The sequence below is a fragment of the Sceloporus undulatus genome, chromosome 4 (assembly GCF_019175285.1).
Source record: "Sceloporus undulatus isolate JIND9_A2432 ecotype Alabama chromosome 4, SceUnd_v1.1, whole genome shotgun sequence".
Taxonomy (NCBI): Eukaryota; Metazoa; Chordata; class Lepidosauria; order Squamata; family Phrynosomatidae; genus Sceloporus; species Sceloporus undulatus.
The window spans coordinates 180,105,467-180,126,975 of NC_056525.1; the positions used below are offsets into that span (position 1 = coordinate 180,105,467).

The 21,509-nt window shown below is 38.8% G+C and overlaps 1 protein-coding gene across 1 annotated transcript in view; it reads left to right on the plus strand.

The window, feature by feature from the left end:
• LOC121928488 (myelin basic protein) overlaps positions 1–21,509 on the plus strand; it is a 143,556-nt gene that overhangs the window by 84,680 nt on the left and 37,367 nt on the right. Inside the window, exon 4 of the mRNA XM_042463267.1 lies at positions 18,632–19,062. Within this exon, the coding sequence (XP_042319201.1) occupies positions 18,632–19,062 (431 nt within the window). The remainder of the gene's footprint in view (positions 1–18,631; positions 19,063–21,509) is intronic.

Consider the following 21,509-nt stretch of genomic DNA (forward strand, 5'->3'; position numbering starts at 1 on the left):
TGTGACATATTGGGGTCGCGGCAGGGCGCCTAGGGCACCCTTTCCGCAACCCTGGAAGGAGCTCCGTTTCAGAGCTCCTTCCTGGTTTGGTCCGCTGGGCGCAGCCTTCAGACGGCTGCGCCCAGCGGACCAAAGGAGAAAGGGGCCAAACGGCCCCTTTCTCCTTCTCCCCGCCGCCGTGGGGTGTCCTTGGGGCTTCAAGCCCCAAGGACACCCCTTTCCAGGCTGCGGGGAAGGGGCCTTTTGCTGCTTTCCCGCAGCCCGGAAAGCAGCGAATCAGGGCTTCAGCGGCTGCTGCTCTGGCCGCTGAGGCCCCGATCCGGCGGGTAAAGGTGCGCCTACAGGCCGCCCCAAAGGGGCGGTCTGTAACGCGCCTTTGTTGTTTTTAACTGACTTTGAGTCAAGCTAGACTCATGGCACCCCTGTGAATAAGGCCTATCCATGACCCCCTATTCTCAATCTCTCTGCTCAGGTCCTGCAGGTCCAGACCCATGATCTCCCTAATTGAGTATAGCCATCAGGCATGCCATCTTCCTCTTTTTATTCTGCCTTCTACCTTCCCTATCATTATTGCCTGTTCTAATGATTCAAGTCTTTTCATGATACAGCCAGAGTATGACAGCCTTAATTTAGTCATCTTGGCTTCCATGGACTGTTCAGACTTGATCTGTTCTAGGACCCATTTGTTTGTCTTTTTTGGCTGTCCACAGTATTCTCAGCACTCTTCTCCAGGAACACATATCAGATCAATTGACTTTTTTTCTTCACTGTCCAGTTCTCACATCCATACCTGGTAATGGGGAATATTGTATAGTGGCTTGGATTCTTCTAACATGTACCTTTAAGTTTTAAGATCTTGTCTAATTCTTTCATCACTGCCTTTCCCATTCCTAAACTTCTTATTTCTTGACTGCCATCACTGTTCTAATCAATGCTTGATCCAAGATATGGGAAGTCCTTAACTATTTTGATTTCCTTATTAGCTAGGTTGAATCTATGTAAATCGAACATGTTCATTATGTTTTCTTTATATGTATACATAATTTTATTATTGGGTATTTTTGTACATATTATGCATTTTTCACTCATCTTCTGATTGAAAAATTGCACCACAACATTAACAGAAGAACAATTTTCAAACATTAACCTTTTTTGGCTCACAGGTAAAATTCATAGCAAAGTTCATAGGTAAGTTCATAGTGAAATTGATTGAATTAAAATTTATCCCCACATTGTCGTGTATCTCTAAAGTAAGATATACATTTAGGATGATTTACATGGTGTTTTTACTATCCACATACTGCAGTATTCATCGAACCTTGAGAAGGAGACAACCAAGGCCAAAATAGGAACAATATTTAAGTAGGAACTCTATAAGCTGTTACTTGCTTTGCTATAATTTTAACTGCTTCAGCCAAGTTACTATATATTGGTCCCATCCTGATTATCTGTTTTAAGAGAACATTTTAAACAGAATAATGCAGAGCTGTTCTACCTTGAGACATGTCTTACTTCAGTGCTGAACATAATCAACAGCAATTTTGCCTTAGTGAATGCATGTTAAATCTTATATGGAATGCACTCCCTCGGAGGGTGATAGAGTCTCCTTCCTTGGAGATCTTTAAACAGAGGCTGGATGGCCATCTGTCAGGGATGCTTTGATTTGGATTTCCTGCATGGCAGGGGGTTGGACTGGATGGCCCTAGTGGTCTCTTCCAATTCTATGATTCTATGATTCTATGATTATATGCTACAACAAACACAAGTAAAGGCTAAGATAATTTGTTTTGTTTTTTTCTGCTACAGATGCAGAATCTATATTAACTATATTAACCATCCCAAAAGTAATTTATTTTTGAAACATAAATTATGCACGACAGTAACAAAAGATTAAGTCTATAATGGCAAAATATTTTGCAGTACTTTCACAGTTACAAGAGCCAGAATATTAGTTTTATAATACACTCTCTCACTGAAATACTGTCATGGGTAGGAAGAATATTCCTTTAGCAAAGCTTACACAGTAGAAACTCTTGCAACAAAATGGTAGAATTGAACTAAATCTCACATAAAAGCAAGAACACCAATTTGAACAATCCCAAAGACCTCTCTGTAAAGCTGGTTTTTCATGAGATGGAAAATGTTGTCCACACTGCACCCACACTGCAGAAATAATCTGGTTTGACATCACTTTAACTGTCAGGGCTCCATGCTATGGAATTCTGGGAATTATACATTGTTGTGGCATCAGAGTTAGTGCCAAAGGAACACCCCCCTCTGGTGATACAACAAACTACAATTCCCAGAATTCCATAGAATGGAGACATGGCAGTTAAAGTGGTGTTAAACCAGATTATTTCTGCAGTGTGGATGCAGCCTTGAAGAGGTAAATTTGGTGCCACACTTGTGTAGACTGTGTTCCTAAAAAAAACTCTTCAGACTTATTATTGTAAACTTTAACAAGAAATTTCAACTTTTTAGAAGTGGAAAAACAAACTGTACAAAAACTGGGAAACCAACAAATAATTATGTAACAGAGAAAGGAGCATGGCCGTTTGAGATGTCAAGAGGCCAAAGTTGATCCATAGGAGGGGAGACCATCCTCCCTCAATAGCAATAGCAGCTACATTTCTGTGCCACTTCATACTGATCTAAGCAGTCTCTAAGCGGTTTACAGCAGGTAAGCTAATTGTCCCCAACCAACTGGGTACTCATTTTAGCAATCTTGGAAGGGTGCCAGACTGACTCGACTCTGGCTGGAATCGAACTCACAACCTTGTGGCTTTTAACCACTGTGCCACCAGGGCTCCCAAGGTCTACTCTGCAACAATATCAATTTCAGTTGGATAGAGAATTTAAACTGTATACATAACTGTGGTCACTCAGTGACTGAACATAGGTGGACAGACAGGAAGGGGTTTCCAGTGTGTCCTGCTGTAGTGCTCCTGTAATTCATGGTTGTAGGACTATCCCCATAAGGGGTGTTGCACTAATCCTTCCACAGCTATCAATAGCAATCAGTTACTCCCCCCCCCCCCTTCCTCATTTTAAAAAAATCCATAAAACTGAGTTACAATAGTGGCAAAGCATAGGAGAAGAGTGCACCCACATTTATGAGTATCTTGAATTTTCTCTTTGGCGGTGGCTTTCTTTAGCAGTATCTTTTAGAGAACTGTAGACCATTCATACTCTGAGCTATTTTATACAGAGAATAGTATACGTTTTATGCATAATCTTTTTATAAAAATGAAATTTGATGCATTTATGCAGTGGCTACATGAAGATAAGACTGCATAAAAAGAAACAGTGAAATGTATGTATATATAATGGGGAAATACTTCAGTAAAGACTGAATAATAGCCCCTCAAAAAGCCAGATTAGATTAAATCAAATGTGACATAAATGCACATCACAGATTATTTTTTTCAAGTTTTAAATAACTGTGGACCAGACTCCAGACATAGGTTGGAAGGATTTTAATTTTCTACCTTGTGTACTGCTCTAGCAGGATACTGTCTGGCTGACATTGTGCAGTTGGGGAGAAAGCAATTGCAGATGCATCCCATGGCACTGTGACAAAGTGTTGAATCCACTTAAGGTTTAAATCCCAGAATTAAATACTAAAAAATAAAAATAATTAAAACATTTTAAAATAATAAACTTTTTTTTTTAAAGAAGCTGCCCAAACTGTTGAGTCCTATTCCTAATAAAGCTAATTGAAACCTGGACTGGATGCACTGCCTGACTGTCATGGGAACTACTTGCATGTTATGGCATACTAACTGGACTCCAGCAAAGTTGCAATACCACCTAATTGATTGCATAAAATAGAGTTAAAGGGGAATATTCTTTAGTAAAGTTTATTCTGACATAAAGATGTAAGGACAGATTAAACTGCCAGATTAAACAGGCTAAGGGATTCTGAGGGGTGTAATCCATAATATAACTTTTCCAAGTTCTGCCTGAGAGGAACCTTTATTTATTTAACATTACTAAATTATGTAGAATGCTGATTCTTAGACATCTGAAATATCTACAACAAGAAGAAAAATACATTTTTCAATCTCCGGAACATTGGGAGCTGCATCTTTATCATCCTTCCTGTAGTTTTGTTTTTCGAAAACCCACATCTTTCAGATTGTTTGCTTTGTTCGTGCAATGCTATACTGAAGAATACTATACATATTTGAAAAGCTAGCTACATTTTATTTCTGAAAAGGAGGGGGGTTAAATAGCAGTAACTCCCACTAACTGGTACAAAGCTTGGTACTGTGCATGCAGTTTTTCACTCCAGACTGAAAAGCTGATATTGTGTGAAGCTCCATCGATCACTGTTGCTGTTCTATACCGTTAGCCACCATTGTTCTTCATCTAGCATTGAGTCACACTGAGGAATCCAGTGCAAAGAATGAGTTTGTTGGGGGTGCAGGGGGAAAGAGAAGATGTTTTTAAAAAGACTTTCAGGCTGAACCTCTCTGAGTATTGTGGAGGGAAATGCTGTATTACAAGGGAGTAAAACTTCAATAAACCTAAGTAAAATTCAGAGACATAGCCGTGTTAGGTTGACATATCAGTATGCAAAGGAATCTTATAGCATCTGAGAAAGTAGACCAAGCCTACAAAAGCACAAGCTTAAGTAAGTTCATATTTATTTGGAGAACCCAAAGAACAGCTTCTGGCAATGCAAACTGAAGTCATAGATAAGGACAAACATCATGTGTCAAGGAGGTACAGTGTTTGCCCAAACAGAACTGCAGCACATTTCCTATCTCTCCCCCCTGAAAATCCCTCATGACTATGTAGCAGCCAGTGAAGAGTGGAGGGTGTCTGAGAAGCCTTTGGTTTGGGGTCTGTAGCCAGATATCTGTGTCATTTTCCAGGATCTCCAGGCATCAGGAGGTTGTGTTTGGCTATAATCATATATATCCAGATCTTTGCTTTCCAGCAATTCTCTGCTCTTCACAGACCACTGTATGGATGTGTTTGGTAGGGGCTACACAAGGTTACATACAAGTAGCCTTGTTTCCCTAAAATATCACTTTCTTATCCTCAAACAAAACACAAATAACTTCAGTCAGAGTGGAGAAAGATCTTGTGCTCCCCCCACCAGAGCCCTTCACCATTTTCCCAAGGGTCCCTAAACCACTAGTTGAAAAAAGTGGTGTGATTTTCAGGCAACACCATAATCCATAAAGTTATCCAAAGATCCCCAAATATGTGGGGGATGGAGGAACCCAAACACCAACACCTGTGGGGTCCCCCCCCCCCATTTCCTCTTCAGAATGACAACAAGAACTGACATAATGTAAGATGCAAAAGATTTATACAACCTGAAGAGAAAGCAGAGGAAGGAACAAGGAAGGCAGAATGAATGGAATAAAAGAAAGGTGGTATGAAGGAAGATTAGTTATTAGAGTGAAGGACGTAGTATGTTGGAAGAGTAGGAGAAGGAATGAAGAAGGATTTAGTATGTTGTGAGGGTAAGAGTAAGAAGAGGTGGAATGAGATGATGCTGGAAGGAATTGGAAGATGATAAAGAACGAGCAAATAGGATTTTAGGTGGGATTGGGAAGATGTTGTTAGGTGAAATACAAAAAGGTATAAGGAGGTAGGTTAAGGAAGGAGAGATAGGGGAAAGAAGGAAGATGTAATTATTTGAATGATTTGAATGGGGAAGAAGATGTGAGGTAATGTTTTTATATAAGTTATTTTTGTACATGAATACAGTAATATGTATTGTGTTTGTTTTTTAAGATCCGATTTGTTGTTTTGAAATTTATAAAGATTTATACAAAAAAAAAAGAAAAGAAAACTGACCTAATGTGACATGATGTTACTTCAAGTTGCCATTTTTGAAGGTGGAAATGAAAGGAGAAGAAGGTATTTTGATGCACTGCTTATAGCTCTGACCTTTGAGACATGGTTCAGAACAACACAATTTCCCCAAATCCTCCTTTAGAGCTGTAGTCTTGGCATATCATATTATGTTTGTGTATTTGTAGATAAGGGACAAGGGGAGGCTGTCAGCCAGTGTTGACTGTAGAGGACTAGATGAAGCAGTGGTGTTATTTAATGCAGCCTCCCTTCCTGGGGTGGGTTATGCTTTCAGATAAACTCTGAGTTGGAGTATGTTAAGTCTCATTGCTGGGATAATTGCATGTCTAACATGCTCAGTTGTGAGCAGGGAGGGGGGGAACAGGACTGTCAATATGGTGATATTTTTCTCTAGATAAGTTTAGTTTTTGAAAAAAGCAACAAACCAACTATGTTCCCAAGCTGTGTGGACCTGCTTGATTATGGAGTTTGCCAACAAAGAGGTTCTGAAAAACTGTCCAAGGCACAGTGCAAATCATCTTGCCCTTTCCCCTACACAATAGTCAATAGGATCTCAAAGAGGCTGTACATTTGTAATGTTGTGCTCCTTGTGGTTCTGCCAAAAGGATATTTGGGGACAAGTTGGAGGGCATAATAGGAGTCCTGCAAAGGCCTGCCAGAGGAGATTTCATCTCTGCCAGTTTTATTCCTCGCTGCAAACTAATTTACTCAGGCTTGAAGTTACAATTAAGGAAATGTTCCATATTATGCACACAAGCTTGTGCCACAAGCAACCCTCCCCCCTTTTCTTCTCATTTTCCTTCATGAAGGAAACACACTTACATGTCCTTGTCAAGCAGCAACATTTTCTTTGGCCCTTTACTTCCAAAGTTACCTCCCAGGGAACCATACAAAAGGGGGTTTCTGAAGGAGAAGAGCACTAATGGCAGCTAAATTTTCCTGATTTCCACACCACCAGTTCACAACTGCATGGTTGTAGTGGTTTGAGTGTTGGACTATGACTCTGGAAACCAGGGTTCAAATCATGGCTTAGCCATGCAAAACTGAGAGACCTTGGACATGTCATGTTCTCTCAGCCTCAGGATGGCAAACCCCCTCTGAAGAAACTTGTAAAAAAAAAAACCCATGATAGGGTTGCCTTAGTGGAATACACTGCCTTAGAGAGTGGTGACGTCTCTTCCTTTGGTGGTTTTTAAATGGACACTGGATGGTCATCTGTCGAGTGCTTTGAATATGTCTTCCTGCATGGTAGAGGGTTGGACTGGATGGGCCTTGTGGTCTGTTCCAGCTCTGTGATTCTATGAATGTACTGATAACACACTTACTGATAACACAATCCCTATTTTATTCATGCCAGTGACACTTATCAGTAGCTTACAGGGAAATGCAGTAAACTGAAAAGTGATGTTTTGTTGTGTCTTTGTGCCATCTAAGCTTCTTCTTCTTAATAATAATAATAATAATAATAATAATAATAATAATAATAATAATTTTATTTATATTTTCCCACTTCTTCCAGATGGATTGAGGCGGGATTACAGTCTGCTAAAACACATACTTCAATAATAAAATACATATAAAAATACAGTTAATCTTAAAAGCTACATGTCGTCAAGTAGTAATGCAGTAGATTCACAAAATGGTCTGAAGGTGTCTCTTACATCAGGTCAGGAGGGTAAGCTCGCCGGAAGAGATCCGTCTTAAGTGCTTTCTTAAACGCCTCCATGGAGGTAACAAGACGGATCTCTTCTGGGAGACCGTTCCACAATTTCGAAGCAGCTGCTGTGAAGGCTCTCTGGGACGTCATATGAGCCTAGTTGATTGATGTTCTAACACATACTTCCTGGTTATTCTGAGAGTGCAGGGCGGAAGTCTTTTTGCTTGAAGACTAATTTTAGTTTTCACAATTATGGGCCAAACCAAGAGAAAATCATACACACTTTCTTTTCCTCTCTTCCTCTTTCCCTTGAACATCAGGTTATCTTGATTTTATACACTGGTCTATAAGCAGCATATAATCCATGGCTTCTGAGTTCAGATGCCACAGGAGACTGTGGTTTAATATACTAGGATAGCAGTCAAAGCTGAGCACATTTCCAGACCAGTCACAATGCTCTAAAAGATTACATCTTTTTGTTTTCACCTTCACTATTCTTCTAGATTAGAAGAAAGTATGGCTAGTTAGTCCCTCACAGATTTCAAGTAAGGAATCTGAAAATGAAACTAATACCATAATGGCAAAAATTTTAATGGCTACTTTGATCTTATTTGTAACAACTGCCAAAGTAAGAAGACAAACAAACTGAGACCTTGAAATGAGACTGCTTTGATGCCTGAAATTTTCTATGGGACATTTGTATTTCTTTTCAATTTCACAATAACTTCAAAGGAGCCTGCTCCATTTTTGAAGACCTATAAGTTGTGACAGGTTTTAATATAAAGAAAACTCAACTGGAGGTGGAGAAAATCCCATTTTTCTGGCTTGTATCAGTTTTGCCTAGACCTCCTTCACAAAACAAGAAATCCAATCTTTTTAAAAAAAAAATAATTTACAGCCAGAAGCTCTGTCAGCGAGTAAGGAAATTCACTAAATTCCCTTTAGCAACTCTTTTTTTGCACAACACAGTTGAAGAGAGTAGTTGTTTGGAGTTTAAGAACTGTTTTTTAAAGGACTTCGAAGCCCATTGAAATGGAATATGTATAGCTCATAATTTAGAAAAGTTCATTATTGTTATGCCAGTAATGAGGATTATTCTTTTCTGGAAACCCTTCAAAGAAACTTAAAATAGTATCCAGTAAAAATGAAATACATTTACATCAGAACAGTATATAGAATATTGAAACAAGACCAATCAAAAGAGACTTAAAAACACTATATGAGTGAACATTAAAAGCTCATATACTTTTAAAAATAGACATCTGAAAAATAGCAAGGGAGAGAGCCCAGAGGATTTCCAGAGAATGTGCCCATCAATACTATCCACATGTTAGGAGCCTCCTCCGAAAAGGCCTAGTTTCTTATATTCGTTACTATTCTCATGCTGATATCATTATAAACCAGTTATGGAAAAGTTTAAATTATTTCAGTGTCTTCATCGTCTTCTAGTTTAAGAGAACCTAAAATCTAGGGTTTTTCCCCCTCAATGAAAGCTTGTTGTTGTTGTTGTTTCAGTTCCTTTAAATCAGTGGTTTCTAAGCTTTGGTCTATCTGGGTCTAGACTTCAACTCCCAGAAGCCGTAGTCAATTTGATGAATAGTCAGGAATTCTGAGAGGTAAAGTTCAATACATCTGAGGGATCAAAGTTTGGGATCACTGCCTTAAATCATTCTGTCTCATCTTTCTGACTAAAAGAGAAAGATGTCTACAAAAAATATCCCCTCTCAAATGTATTTTATTTTGGCCCTGTTGATGCCCTCAGTGTACAAACAACGGTATGGCTAAATCAAAACGATATGTTCTAGACACACAAAAGAACATTTCTCCTTGAAAGAGGTGGGTGTCTTGATAGAATTTACTTGTTGAGAAGACTTGGAGGTTTTTTTTTTTTTAGTTCTCTGTGGGGTAGTATGGATGGCTGCCACATGCTTTTCATATATTACAAATTTCTGCCATAGCAAATCCCACTAGCAACAACTGCAGGCTTTTGTTTTCTTCTCCTTCTCCCCTGTGACCCTAAGTAATTTTCATCCATGCCAGAAGTTGTTAGAAAATAAGGCGGATGTGCTGCAAACCAGGCCTACACTGTAGAATTCTATTTGAAGGCCATTGTTCTGCCTCCTCTCTATAAGCCAGCCACCAATATATGTTCCTCCACTGTATGAAAATCTGCAGAGGGGTGCAATCCACACTTGTCAGATTATGTTTGATTTTCCTAAATCTTTTCCCCAATTTTCCTGAATGCTTATTCACACTAAAGTTTAGTTCTGTTGGAACTCAATTCATGGCTGGTATTATATCAGAAATGTTTACATGAAAAAAAATTGGGAACAAATGCAGAATGCAATCATCTTGCAGTCTCCAGTGACCTCAGTCGCATGGAAATTATACTTGTAGGTTGGCTGGAAGCATAAAGATGCATAAAAAACAAGCATACTTTTTATATTTGTGTAGACTCTATGATATTTGTACCCAAGTGGGAAATGAAAATATTTTCTTACATAGCTAGTGTAATTCTAAATTAACTTCATAGAAAAGCTGAACTAATATTATGTATGAGATGTGTTATAGCTTTTCGTTTATCTTAGTAGATGTTTCAGCCTAAATATTTCCTTACACTGAACATTTAATGTATCAGAATAAGTTTTGATTATAAACCAACCACACTGCTTGGGTAAAATAAATTCATGGACTGTTATGACTATATGTAGATCCCAGCCATGTGGATCCCTCATGCCCAACTAAATTCCTCATGCCACATGCCCATTCCATGTGGATTCTTCATGCCCAACTAAATTCCCACAATGTGAATATAAGTAAAATGAAATGGCCACTCTTTTGCAAAGGTTTATATTGCAGAGTCCTTCATCAATCATATATATTCTTTCCAGTTTTCACAATTTCAAAGGTTAAATTCTGGTGGTCAATTCTACTGCTGGAGAACACTACCAGGTCTCATCAAGAATAATTCAGATGGCCCAGAAGGAATGTTGTCCCATGCAGTCACATGTAGTGAATCTCACAGAATTCAGTATCCGATGGCAATACAACTTATCAGAACCCCGCTGCTTGATTTTGGTCATTATACTCTGAAATACACCTGCCTTTCAATAAATAGAACATGCTAATTTCAAGAAAATGATCAGATGTTGTTTTTTCTTTGATTCATCGTTTGGAATTTTTTTGGTTGGTTCGTTGGATTTGATTTTGATTTTGCTGTAGCTAATAGATACTGGACAATGTGGCATACAGAGCAAAAATTTCATTCTTTAATAACATAAACAATGTGTGTTGGGAAAAATCAAAGCTGAAGACTTTAATATGAGGAAATGAGACAACTGATTTAATTAAGTGGTTTCAAACTGTGTTCCAGTTTCCTAGACACCTTGCAGTTCTTTGAAACCTAATTAGGTGCTTCTTAGTGAATAGATGGGTAATGGTCATCCAGCTTCTTAGGGAGTAGATTGGTAATGGTCATCCCAGCAGTAGGGGACATTAAGCAATTTGGTTTCTCTGCTAGATGATTTTCTTTACCTTGTCATTGTTCCAGTATCAACAGGAGATCTAGGCTTCAGGATGACATTCTGAACTAGAGTGACTCCTACAGAGCAACTGGACAAAGGCCGTTGTTGCCCTTTTTTCACACCAATTATGATTGTGGCCCCATACTTGGTTTCGTGCCCAGCTATCTATAAAAGACTAGATGTCTGTATTTTAATGCTCAGATACATAAAATATGGGCCTTTCCCTCAAGATACTGGCAATTAATTTACAGTACTGATCACTGGACATAGAACAGACTATGTATTTGGCAGGGCCGTAACATTTATTCTCATCTTGGAAAAATCTAGTGAGTCTTATATATGGAAATTATATAGGAATGAAATATGTTCTGTTAGCTAGTTATGTTGCAGTTTGCTTTTACTTTATGCTCACTTTAAAAAGCAGACATGGCTATTTTTTCCTTTATGAACAATAAAAAAGCAGTGCTTAAAAGCACATTGTTAGTTTGAAGCATAACAGCAGACAGCAAAATTCCATAGGCTGTATGGGGTCTTTAGACCAGGACCCAATTTAAATACAACTGCAGCACTTTAATCCAGTGTTTCTCAAGAGCTATAATGGGGTGGTCCAATGTGGCTAATCGAAATAAGGGGCAGAGGTCCTTTAATGGTTGCATCGAAATTTCAGAAATTTCTGAAAATCAGGAGAATTTCACTCAAGCAACACATTCTGAATTTTAATTTCACACTTCTAAGGGCAAGTCAGAATGGTAAGTACATCTGGAGTTTGGCTGTACCTTTAAAATGGTGACACTCCCACCAGAGAAAATAGGAGAATAAAAACCCTCAATGCATATTTTCATTACTAAAGAAAGGCATAAGATGTTCTAGTTTGCATTGGGAGAAGCTACTTTTGTGGCACAAATACCCTTCTTTGTTGCCCACAAATAAATGCATTCACGGACACAAAGCACAACTGTTGTAAAAATATTAGCATGCAGATGCTCTGGTGTTTTGTTAATGCATTTAATTAAATACAATATCTTCATTGTTCTTTTTCTTGTTTCCCCTCCCCCATGAATGTGTATTATGGCATAGAATCTAGCCAGTGTTAGGGAATAAAAAATCTTTATATTGTGTTAATTGTTCAAAAAAATCTTATGCAGGCATTAATATCTGAGTTAGCTCCAGTCTCAAAGGCTTTGTCTAATAAAACTTCTGCAGAATTACAAGGTATTAACACTTTCTCTGCGCTTGACATCTCTACAGTCAGTAAGCCAGTCAGCAAAAAAGCTGCTGAAGTCAAGAAAAATAGCAGAAATGTTGTCAATAAGCATTGCTTTTGGCTTCTGAAATCTTAATCAATAGTTGCAACTGTAAAAAAAAAGTGGGGGGGTAGCTTTTGTCCCAAAAAGCTCTTCTGAGATCAGAATTTCCAGCTATTTTTATGCTATTTTTCTCTGCTTTCAATAGATGAATAACAGACAAAGACTCAAAAGGCAAGGATCTTCCCCATTTTGAAATTCAGAGATGGGATATTGTACCTTTTGAACATCTACCTGTTTAATGATGTATTGTTTTTCTAAAAGGCTGTACAGACCAGCGTTATATGCCGGCCTCATGGCAGAGTGCAGGTGTAGCATCCACACAACGTATGCCCCGATGCTGCCCTGATGCTGCCGTGACACTGTGCACTTAACCGCACAGCGGGCGGTGTCACAGCGCTCCTTTGGTGCTGTGTCCAGATGACAAGTGCCAAAAGGAGTGTCAGAAAGTGCCACAGTGGCAGCAAAGTCACCTTTTCCTTGGCGCGAAAAGGAGCGGCATTTTTCCATTCCTTTTCACGTTGGGGAAAGGCTGGATTGGGGCCCAATCCGGTGCTGAAAAGGGCGGTCTGTTTAACCCCAAAGAGTATTAGCATCACTGTTGAGATATCCTTCCAGTGTCTTAATTTGCTTTTTTGCAGGTATGGAGCAATTTCACGAATAAATAACGTTCATTTATGTCACAAATAAATAAGGTGTTTTTTTAAAGGAATGGTTCCTTGGCATAATAAAAAATGGCAAGCATGCCATTGGCCTTGATCTTATGGGTTACTCCCAACTAGAGTAGAACCAACTGTTGAATGATGGCGGGTTATAGACCACCACTTTGAGGTGGTCTGCCACCACCGCCGTTTGCTCCATAAGGGAGCCATCGCAGCCACACCGCGCGGCTCCCTTACGGAGAAAAAAAGAAGCTCCAAAATGGAGCTTCTTTCTGCGGCGCCCTAATGACGCCGCGAGGCGCCGCTGGCGCACTCGCGATGTCATTAGCGCCGCGACACGTTTGGACGCACAACGTCCGATACATAAAGATGGCGCCGGCCGTGTGGAACGGCCAACACCATATTGTATGGACAGAGTCCATATTAGAGCCAGGGGCGTCTAGAAGAGACGCCCCTTTTTTAAAATGGGACATCCGGCGGTCTATAACCCGCCGATGAGTCAACACAGAAATAAATCTCATCAATTCTATGGGTTTACCATTAATATCAGTGGGATTTATGTATGTTTTCATTCACAATTTACTCTAGTATCAGAATTCAGGCCAGGGACTGTCATGTCAAAGGAAAGATGGAAAGTTCAAGTGATACCAAAATGAGGCAGTACCATTGCTATTTTCATTCTCATTTAGGAAACACTAATATATGAGCTTGGACACAGAGTAGTACAGTGCTGAGTTCTGCTTACGCTGAAGGAAGAGAATATGGAGAGCAAAGTTTGTAATTGTGAATCTTCTCAGATTAACAATAAACAATTTACATAAAAAGAGAAATGATGATGAACATCAAAGTATCTGGCAGAACATTTTGAAACTCTACAGACATTATACCCTCTGACTGTCTCAAGAGTGGTAGAATTCAAAGATATAGCTGTGTTAGTCTATAGAATCAGTATGTAGGGAGATCTTGTAGCACCTCTGAAACTAACTGAAAGTAAGAAGTTGGCAGCATGAGCTTTCATAGACTTCAGTCCACTTCCTCAGGTGCATTTGTGGAATGGAAGCCAGGCACAGACATATATATGGCATTGGTAGGTGAGAATGTCAATTAAAATTAAAAATCCTTTGTGTATGGAAATGAAGCAGCGTGCCCAGTTTTAACTGCTCATTCATGAACAAAGAGATTGGGAACTAGCCTTTGTGTGTGGAAATGAAGTGGTAAGATGGTCTTGCCACTTCATTTTTTCTTTCAGTTTGGAGTGAAACATACATCCCCAAAGGGACACCTTGAAGCTTCTCCTGGGAAAGCCCATTTTACTCCTTTTTGCACCAGCAACAAACCAGCTTTTCCCTCCCACTATAGATGGAAGCTGGCTTTCAGACACCCTGGTGGCATGCGGCATGTAAACACCGTGCCACTGGAGTGCCCAGAAGCCAGCCCAAGTGTGGGCAGCAGGCATCATGAAGCTGCCCGGACGGCGGCACAAAGGGGCAGTCTGTTTCACCTCTTAGTCTCAAACATGCTACAAAATCTCTCTACATTCTGACTGTCTCAATCTGACAAGGACAGTCCCAGTTAATCCTCTATCATCTAACTTTTTCAGTTGCTTTTAAAATGTCCCAGTTTCTCTCTCCTCCTCCCACTTTCCCCTTTGTCCTGAGCTTACTTCAGTTGCTGCAAACTGAATGTGAAGAGCAAATGTTAACTTAGCATCAGGGAAGAGAGGGGACAGAATCTTGCCCTTCTCAGTAGTCTCAGGCAGCTCTCTTAGCATGTGTATTCTTCTTCATTAATAAGTTTTGCCACCTCAATCACATTCTAATGTAGCTTGGGTACATGTGTGCCAGTTTTCATCTGTGAAATGTTGGAGGTTGTAGAACATTTAAGGCAGGAACCCTATTGAGTACCAGTAGAATGGAGTACTCTGCTTGGGAATACTGAGATAGTGGAAGATAGCCAAGGAACTGCCTGAGCATCAGACCAGGAATGTTTCAGGTTATTGTGCCAGTCACTCTAGCAATATTACCTACAACAGTTTTAATAAATGCAAGTGTCTGTGTTGATCTGTTGGTTTTTTTTTATTATTATCTCTATCAGGTGTAGGAGGGAATCAGCATAGCATAGTAGTTTGAGTGTTGGATTATTACTCCAGAGACCAGGGTTCGAATCCCCATTCAGCCATGGAAACCCACTGGGTGACCTTGGGCAAGTCACACTCTCTTAGCCTCAGAAGATGGCAATGTCAAACCTCCTCTGAAGAACTCTGCCAAGCAAACCCCGTGAAAGGTTTACCTTAGAGTCTTCAAAAGTCAGAAATGACTTAAAGGCACATAACAACAACAACCAGAAACATGACTTTTGTAACGTTAATAGGTCTTGCCTACTTAAAATCAAATTACTGCAAAATAAGTTTGTTTACAGCAAGCCTAGTTTGTAAAAGATACTCTTGCTGAGAAAATCCAATTTCCTCCCAGCTATTCTGAGGACTGCAACTAAACTCAAAGGGACTAGTGGAGTCCAGGTGTATGTGTGTGAGAGAGAGACAGACAGACAGACTGACTAATCCTTGCTAATCACAAAGGCTTGGGGCTTTGACCTTGTGAATCCATGCACCACTACACCCCTGCTTGTGTCATCCAAGAACTGCTTGTATAAGGAAATTTCAGTGAATTGCCTTAGCACAGTCTACCAACAAAATTTCAGACTGGTACAGAAAACAGATTCCTCTCCTTAGCAATGTCCACCTTTCTGTACCATCAATGCCATGCTTTGCTTTGCTTTGCTTTCTTGCTTATCTATCTGTTTTAAAGCATTTCTGTAACACTTTTCATTAAAAACAAAATCCAAGCACTTTACAGTAAAAAATACAATAAAATTGAGAACTAAAGATGATTTTAAAATTAATAAGAACATCCATTTAAAAGTATTCATTATGTTGGAAAAATAACCAGGAAAATGCCAGGATAAACAGATCCAGTTTTAGCTAACAGTGGAAATGTCCAACTGGGAATTTTTAAATTCTCCTTTTCCATATTTTCCCATCCCTCCTCCCTAAATATATTACCATCTGTTGAAGTGATATATTTAACTTGTTTAATACATACCAGATAGCACTACCTTTAAAAATAAAAAAATCACTTGTATCTTTAAACTTAATCTGGCAGTTTTCTCATGGCCATCTCTGTCCCTGGCAAAATACATTTATCATTGACTAATAGCCATGATGGCTAAATAGAACTCCATTATCACTAAATGGATCAGAACAAAAAGAGGAGGCCATCACCTTCATAATCCTACTGTTAAGTTCTCAGTGGTATCGGGTTGGACACCATCAGAAAGCAGTCTGGTAGAACAAATGGACTTACTATAAAATGCCTCAAACAAAATAAAAATAAAGGAAAAATTGACCACACTGATAGTCAATTTTCAGGTTCCTGCTTGAGTCCATTTTAGACAAGATGGCAGTGACATGGCAAAGCAGCAGGGAGCTCTCCACAGAGGACTATACAGATGTTTGTGCAGAACTTGAGTAAAGTTACTCTTTGGGATACATCTTGAAGCATGCCCCAGGCACATAGCTGTGATTGTGCTGGCTGGCGCCTTCTCAGAATTGTAGTCCCAAAAATAATTTTTACAAACATGCACTTAGAGGGAACTTATTGTGGGAAGAACCAAGAATGCTGTTGAAACAAACCATTCCCGGTTCTTCCCTGGATTAGTCCTCTCTAATTGCGATGTTACGTGAAAATCTTCACTGCAATCACACATCTGTCCCCAGGAAATGCCTGTTGAAACCCCCGATTTTCCCCATGTGATAAAGTCCATAGATGAGTAGTCTTCTTAACTGTCCAAATTTTTGCAAATTGCTATTGGTAGAATATATTTTGGTTTTGCAACATAACAAGGAGGTGATTTAATTGTCTGCTGAGGGTAGGAGTAGCGTAGGTTAGGGTAGAGGTAGTGACTAGTTGAATAATATCTTGGTGACAGATGGAAATTCATGTAACAATTGAAGCATCAAGGAGTATAGTTTGGTGTAGACATTTTAAGATTAATCCATGATCAAATGCAAAACTAAATTATTTATTTGCAGAAAGCAACTTTCTGAGGTTAATGAGTTTGAGAAAATAGAACCATATAATGTTGATCTTTCTTTATTCATTTGAAGAGTTAAAATGCTTTCCTAATTACATATTTGTTTTTTCTTCTAAAGTTTGAACTCTTCACAGCTTATGTGTCCACAAGAATACTTTCTTAGGGTGTAGCATATACTTTGCAGAGAGTAACATACATTTTGCAAAATTACATTCTTAAGACCCCCAGTTAAAAAGTATCAAGTTGGGAAGAACTTCTCACCCCTAACACCCTAGAAAGACTCTGTCAGTCAGAGTAGGCAAACTAGACTAGATGGACAATCTGTCAATTCTTTTTTCTTTGCCACAACTCTGTTTTGTTGACAGAGGACATAAACGATAAAATGAATGAATACATCATACATGTTTGTAACATATATGGTTAATGGAATTAAAGCAAGTGTTAACTCATCCTGCTATTGATATGGTTTCATCACATTGTGGAGGGGATCATGCCCTCTTGCACCCACCATATGCCTTCTAAATCTGTTTTGGAGTATTTATGGAACATGCAGAACAGGGTTTGAGAAGATGTGGGGAGGAGAAGAATGTCTGGTCATGTGAGAAGAAATCCACTCACATGGTGTTGGATTCATCCCTAAAAGAAACTCCTACTTTAGGCCGTGGACACCAAAAACCTGTTCACAGGAGGTATCTTACATTGATGGTTGAGATCACTTGAAAGCAATGTCTTGCTGATGGTCTATATGTTCAGGCAGTAAGAGAACATCACAAAGCAGAATGAATTATATGTATGCAAATATTCCAGAATCTAATAAAATGTAAAGACCAAAACACTTCTAGTCCCAAGCATTTTGGATAAGGGAGATGTACCCTGTATATTGATCAGGAAATACAACTTACAAATAGATTTCTATTAGAAATCATGGACAGAAGTGCTGAAAAATTGTTGTTCTTCACTATAAATTGCTTAACAAGGGAAGTGTTATGGAAAACTTTCAGAATTAACAGAGTACATAAGTGTTTTACTTGTTTAAAAATCATTAAAGCAAATTGGAGTTACACTGAAATGGACCCTTACTGTTCAATTATTTTTCATAATCACATCTGATATCAGCAGAATGAGTGAGTTAGAACAGGGAGTGTAAAAAAAAGCTGTAAGATTTTGCCAATTCATCATGCTTGAAACTTAATAGAACCATGTAGAAGCCCCATTTGTATGTAAGGCTATTCTGCCTTAATTTTAGACCATAAATCATTAGCAATGTGTTATAATAAACTCCTACTAAAGGGTATTTTACCTAGGAACTTTATCTACATTCAGTTTAGTAAAACTCACACCCCTAACAACCTGACTGCATCTCTTTCAAGATATATTTAATTCTTGTAAAATTAATGTGGCTACATTGGAACTGGTAGAAGGCAGCTCTGCTTTGGCTGCACAGAAACTAGACTTTGTGTGAAGCAGCTAACTCAAGGCAAGAGGAAGAAAGCAGCATTGTTCTAGCACTCTGTTTTTCACAGGCCTGTATTCATATCTCATCCTTGTTGTTTGCAGGAGAGGCAGATGTGAACCAGAACAATGGGACCTCCACTAAGAGCACAGTGGTGACAGACTCCAAGGACACAGCAGATCCAAAGAATGCCTGGAAGGAGGCCAACCCAGCTGACACAACTGGTCGCCCCCATTTGGTCCGCCTCTTTTCCCGAGATGCCCCAGGGAGAGAAGACAACACCTTCAAAGACCGGCCCTCCGAATCAGATGAGCTGCAGACCATTCCGGAAGACAGTGCAGCAGCTGCATCTGAGAATTCGGATTTGATGGCTTCACAGAAACGCTCTTCCTTCCGGCACGGATCCAAACTTGCAACTGCAAGTACTATAGACCATGCTAGACATGGCTCCCCAAGAAGATACAGGGAACCAGGTCTACTTGACTCACTGGGCAGATTCTTTGGAGGTGACAAACATGTTCCCAGGAGGGGAAAGGTGAGCTCAGAGGAAAGGAGAACAGAATAGCTTTGATGCAGCCAAGAATTTGTAAAAGGAAGGGTGGGAGAAAAATCAAGAGAACTGTATAACCTGCAAAGAGCAAGAGCTGATGTAGCCATCAGAATGGTATTTGTTTTTAACGTGGTATTTGGCTACTAAGACTTTTTTAAAAAAAGAATTAGCTTACTAGAAAATGTTATGACATCCCCAAATTAATAAGAATGTGTAATTGGTCTTAATTTTCTTTCAACTGGATGAGGAGATTCTTATAAATAGAATGTGGCTGTGACTGTGGTAAAGCTCTACTATGGAAGTTTGTTGTTTATTAGTTGTAAGGAAGAGTGCTTATGGTGAGGAAATCTTATTTTAAAATTTCCCTTTCCCATGATGAATATTTCCCTTACAATGTTTCTGAAAATCTGATTTGGAGGGGAATAATAGAAATACAATTGTTTACAGCACCTCTGTGGAAGCTTTACAAACACTGGGATTACGTTGAATGTTTCTTGGTTTTATGTCTGTTTTGACTCTCATTGGGATTCTGTAACAACAGGTTCTGATGTGAAACTAACATGATTTATTGTCGAATTGCGGGATGGCCAGTCAGTCCTAATATTTATGTTACCTATTCCAACAAGAGAAACAAAACAGAGGAAAGTTAGAGTTGTGGACCACATTTGTATTAAATGTATTGCATTGTCTTTTAGATTGACAAGTATTTTGTGTTTTAAAATAAGAAACATCTTTTTTACCAATTTTGTGGAATGTCAGTAGCAAATGTAATGCATATATACACACACAAGAATGTGTAGTCTTCCCTTATGGGAATCAAGATGAAGCAGAGAGAAGATATTCATATTTGAGGACAATATTAGTTCCTTCACTTGCTCTTTTTCTCTTGTATATCGCTGGTGTTTTCGAAGCCACTTGGCTACTGGCTGTTACATTTTATATTTTTATATGTACCTTTTGGATCTGGCAAATACTGTTGAAGTTTTACAAACTTTGCTGGAGCAATCGCAGGGTTTTTTGTTGAGAAGGAACATTGCTCAATGAAAGAGAATATACTTTGCAATGAGAAGTCACAGTTCAGTGCCCAGCAGCTCTAGGAAAGATACTTACCTGAAACCCCAGAGAGTCACTGCTAATTATTCAGCTAACACAGACCTTGATAATCTGATGCTTGTATCACCTTACTATGTTTCCACAAGAAAAGTAGTGATGGACTTTATATTGTTTCCTCCACTGTTGTGCACTAGCAATTAATTTTGTTCTGCCCAGTTTGAAATGTATCCTTCTGCATGTTCAAGAACTTGGTCCCTAATATAGGCTTTTCATTGCTGTCTGTAGGTAAAATTCACTTTTCCCCCTGCTTTTGTAGTTAATAAAAACTTAAGACATTCCAGTGTAGCTAAGTTTTACATGTTTACACATTTGATCAGAGAACATGAAGCTTACTGCATAGTTACACTTAAATAGTAACTCTTGTTTGGTTGTAGTAATTGTTAAGTAGTGTGGGCCAGTAGCTGGTAGTCAATAATTACAGAACAATAAGTTCTATAATTGCTTTTTGAATGTAGTGTCCATTACTCTCCAGTCTTATCACTCAACATATTGCTAGCGATATTGGAAACAAAATGAAATATTAAAAAACAGACACATGTATGAAAGGATTGCCTGCAGTTCTAAAATTCTTTGTAGGATCTATTTCTGAGGGATTCTAAAACTGCTTGTATCATAACAGACTTGCCCATACTGATTGACTAGCTCAACTTCTGTTTCATTTTAGAATGAAAGATTATGAAGTCAAAAAGAAAACTGACAAATATGATAAATCAATATGAAGCTATTTCTTATAGTCAGGGATAAAAGTATGTTAATAGAAAATAAATCTACGCTTACAATAAGCAGTCAGGTACTATTTAGAACACATAGTGATTAAGGACACTTCATTTCAATCATTTGGTGATAGTGAATTGAATCTGTTTCCAGACTGGATGTCTGTATTTAACATTCATTGTCAAATCTGTTTACCTTTTGAGATGGATATGTGTATAGACACACACTTTCATAGGAAATATGATTGTTTTGTGTTGTTGATTCAAAGTACAGTGCTGTTGATTTTCACTGCATTTATTGGTACTTTTAAGTCTCTATAACCTATAACCCAGTGCCTAAAGAACAAAAATAAATGGTAATGATAATTCCAAGTGCTGGCATAAAACAGATCCTCTGTTTTTTAAATGCTGACTTAAGGTACTTTGGACACAGTGAGTTGAAACTAACTGCCAGTTACCGTACCAATATTACTCTTTGAAATAAAAATGCTGGTACTGAAAAAATATACCTATCCTAGGAATGAATCATTTCCAGGAGACATTCAATGCTGGAGGTTAATTCAACAAGTGCCATGAACATTTCTTAATGCTAAATGTGCATGTTTG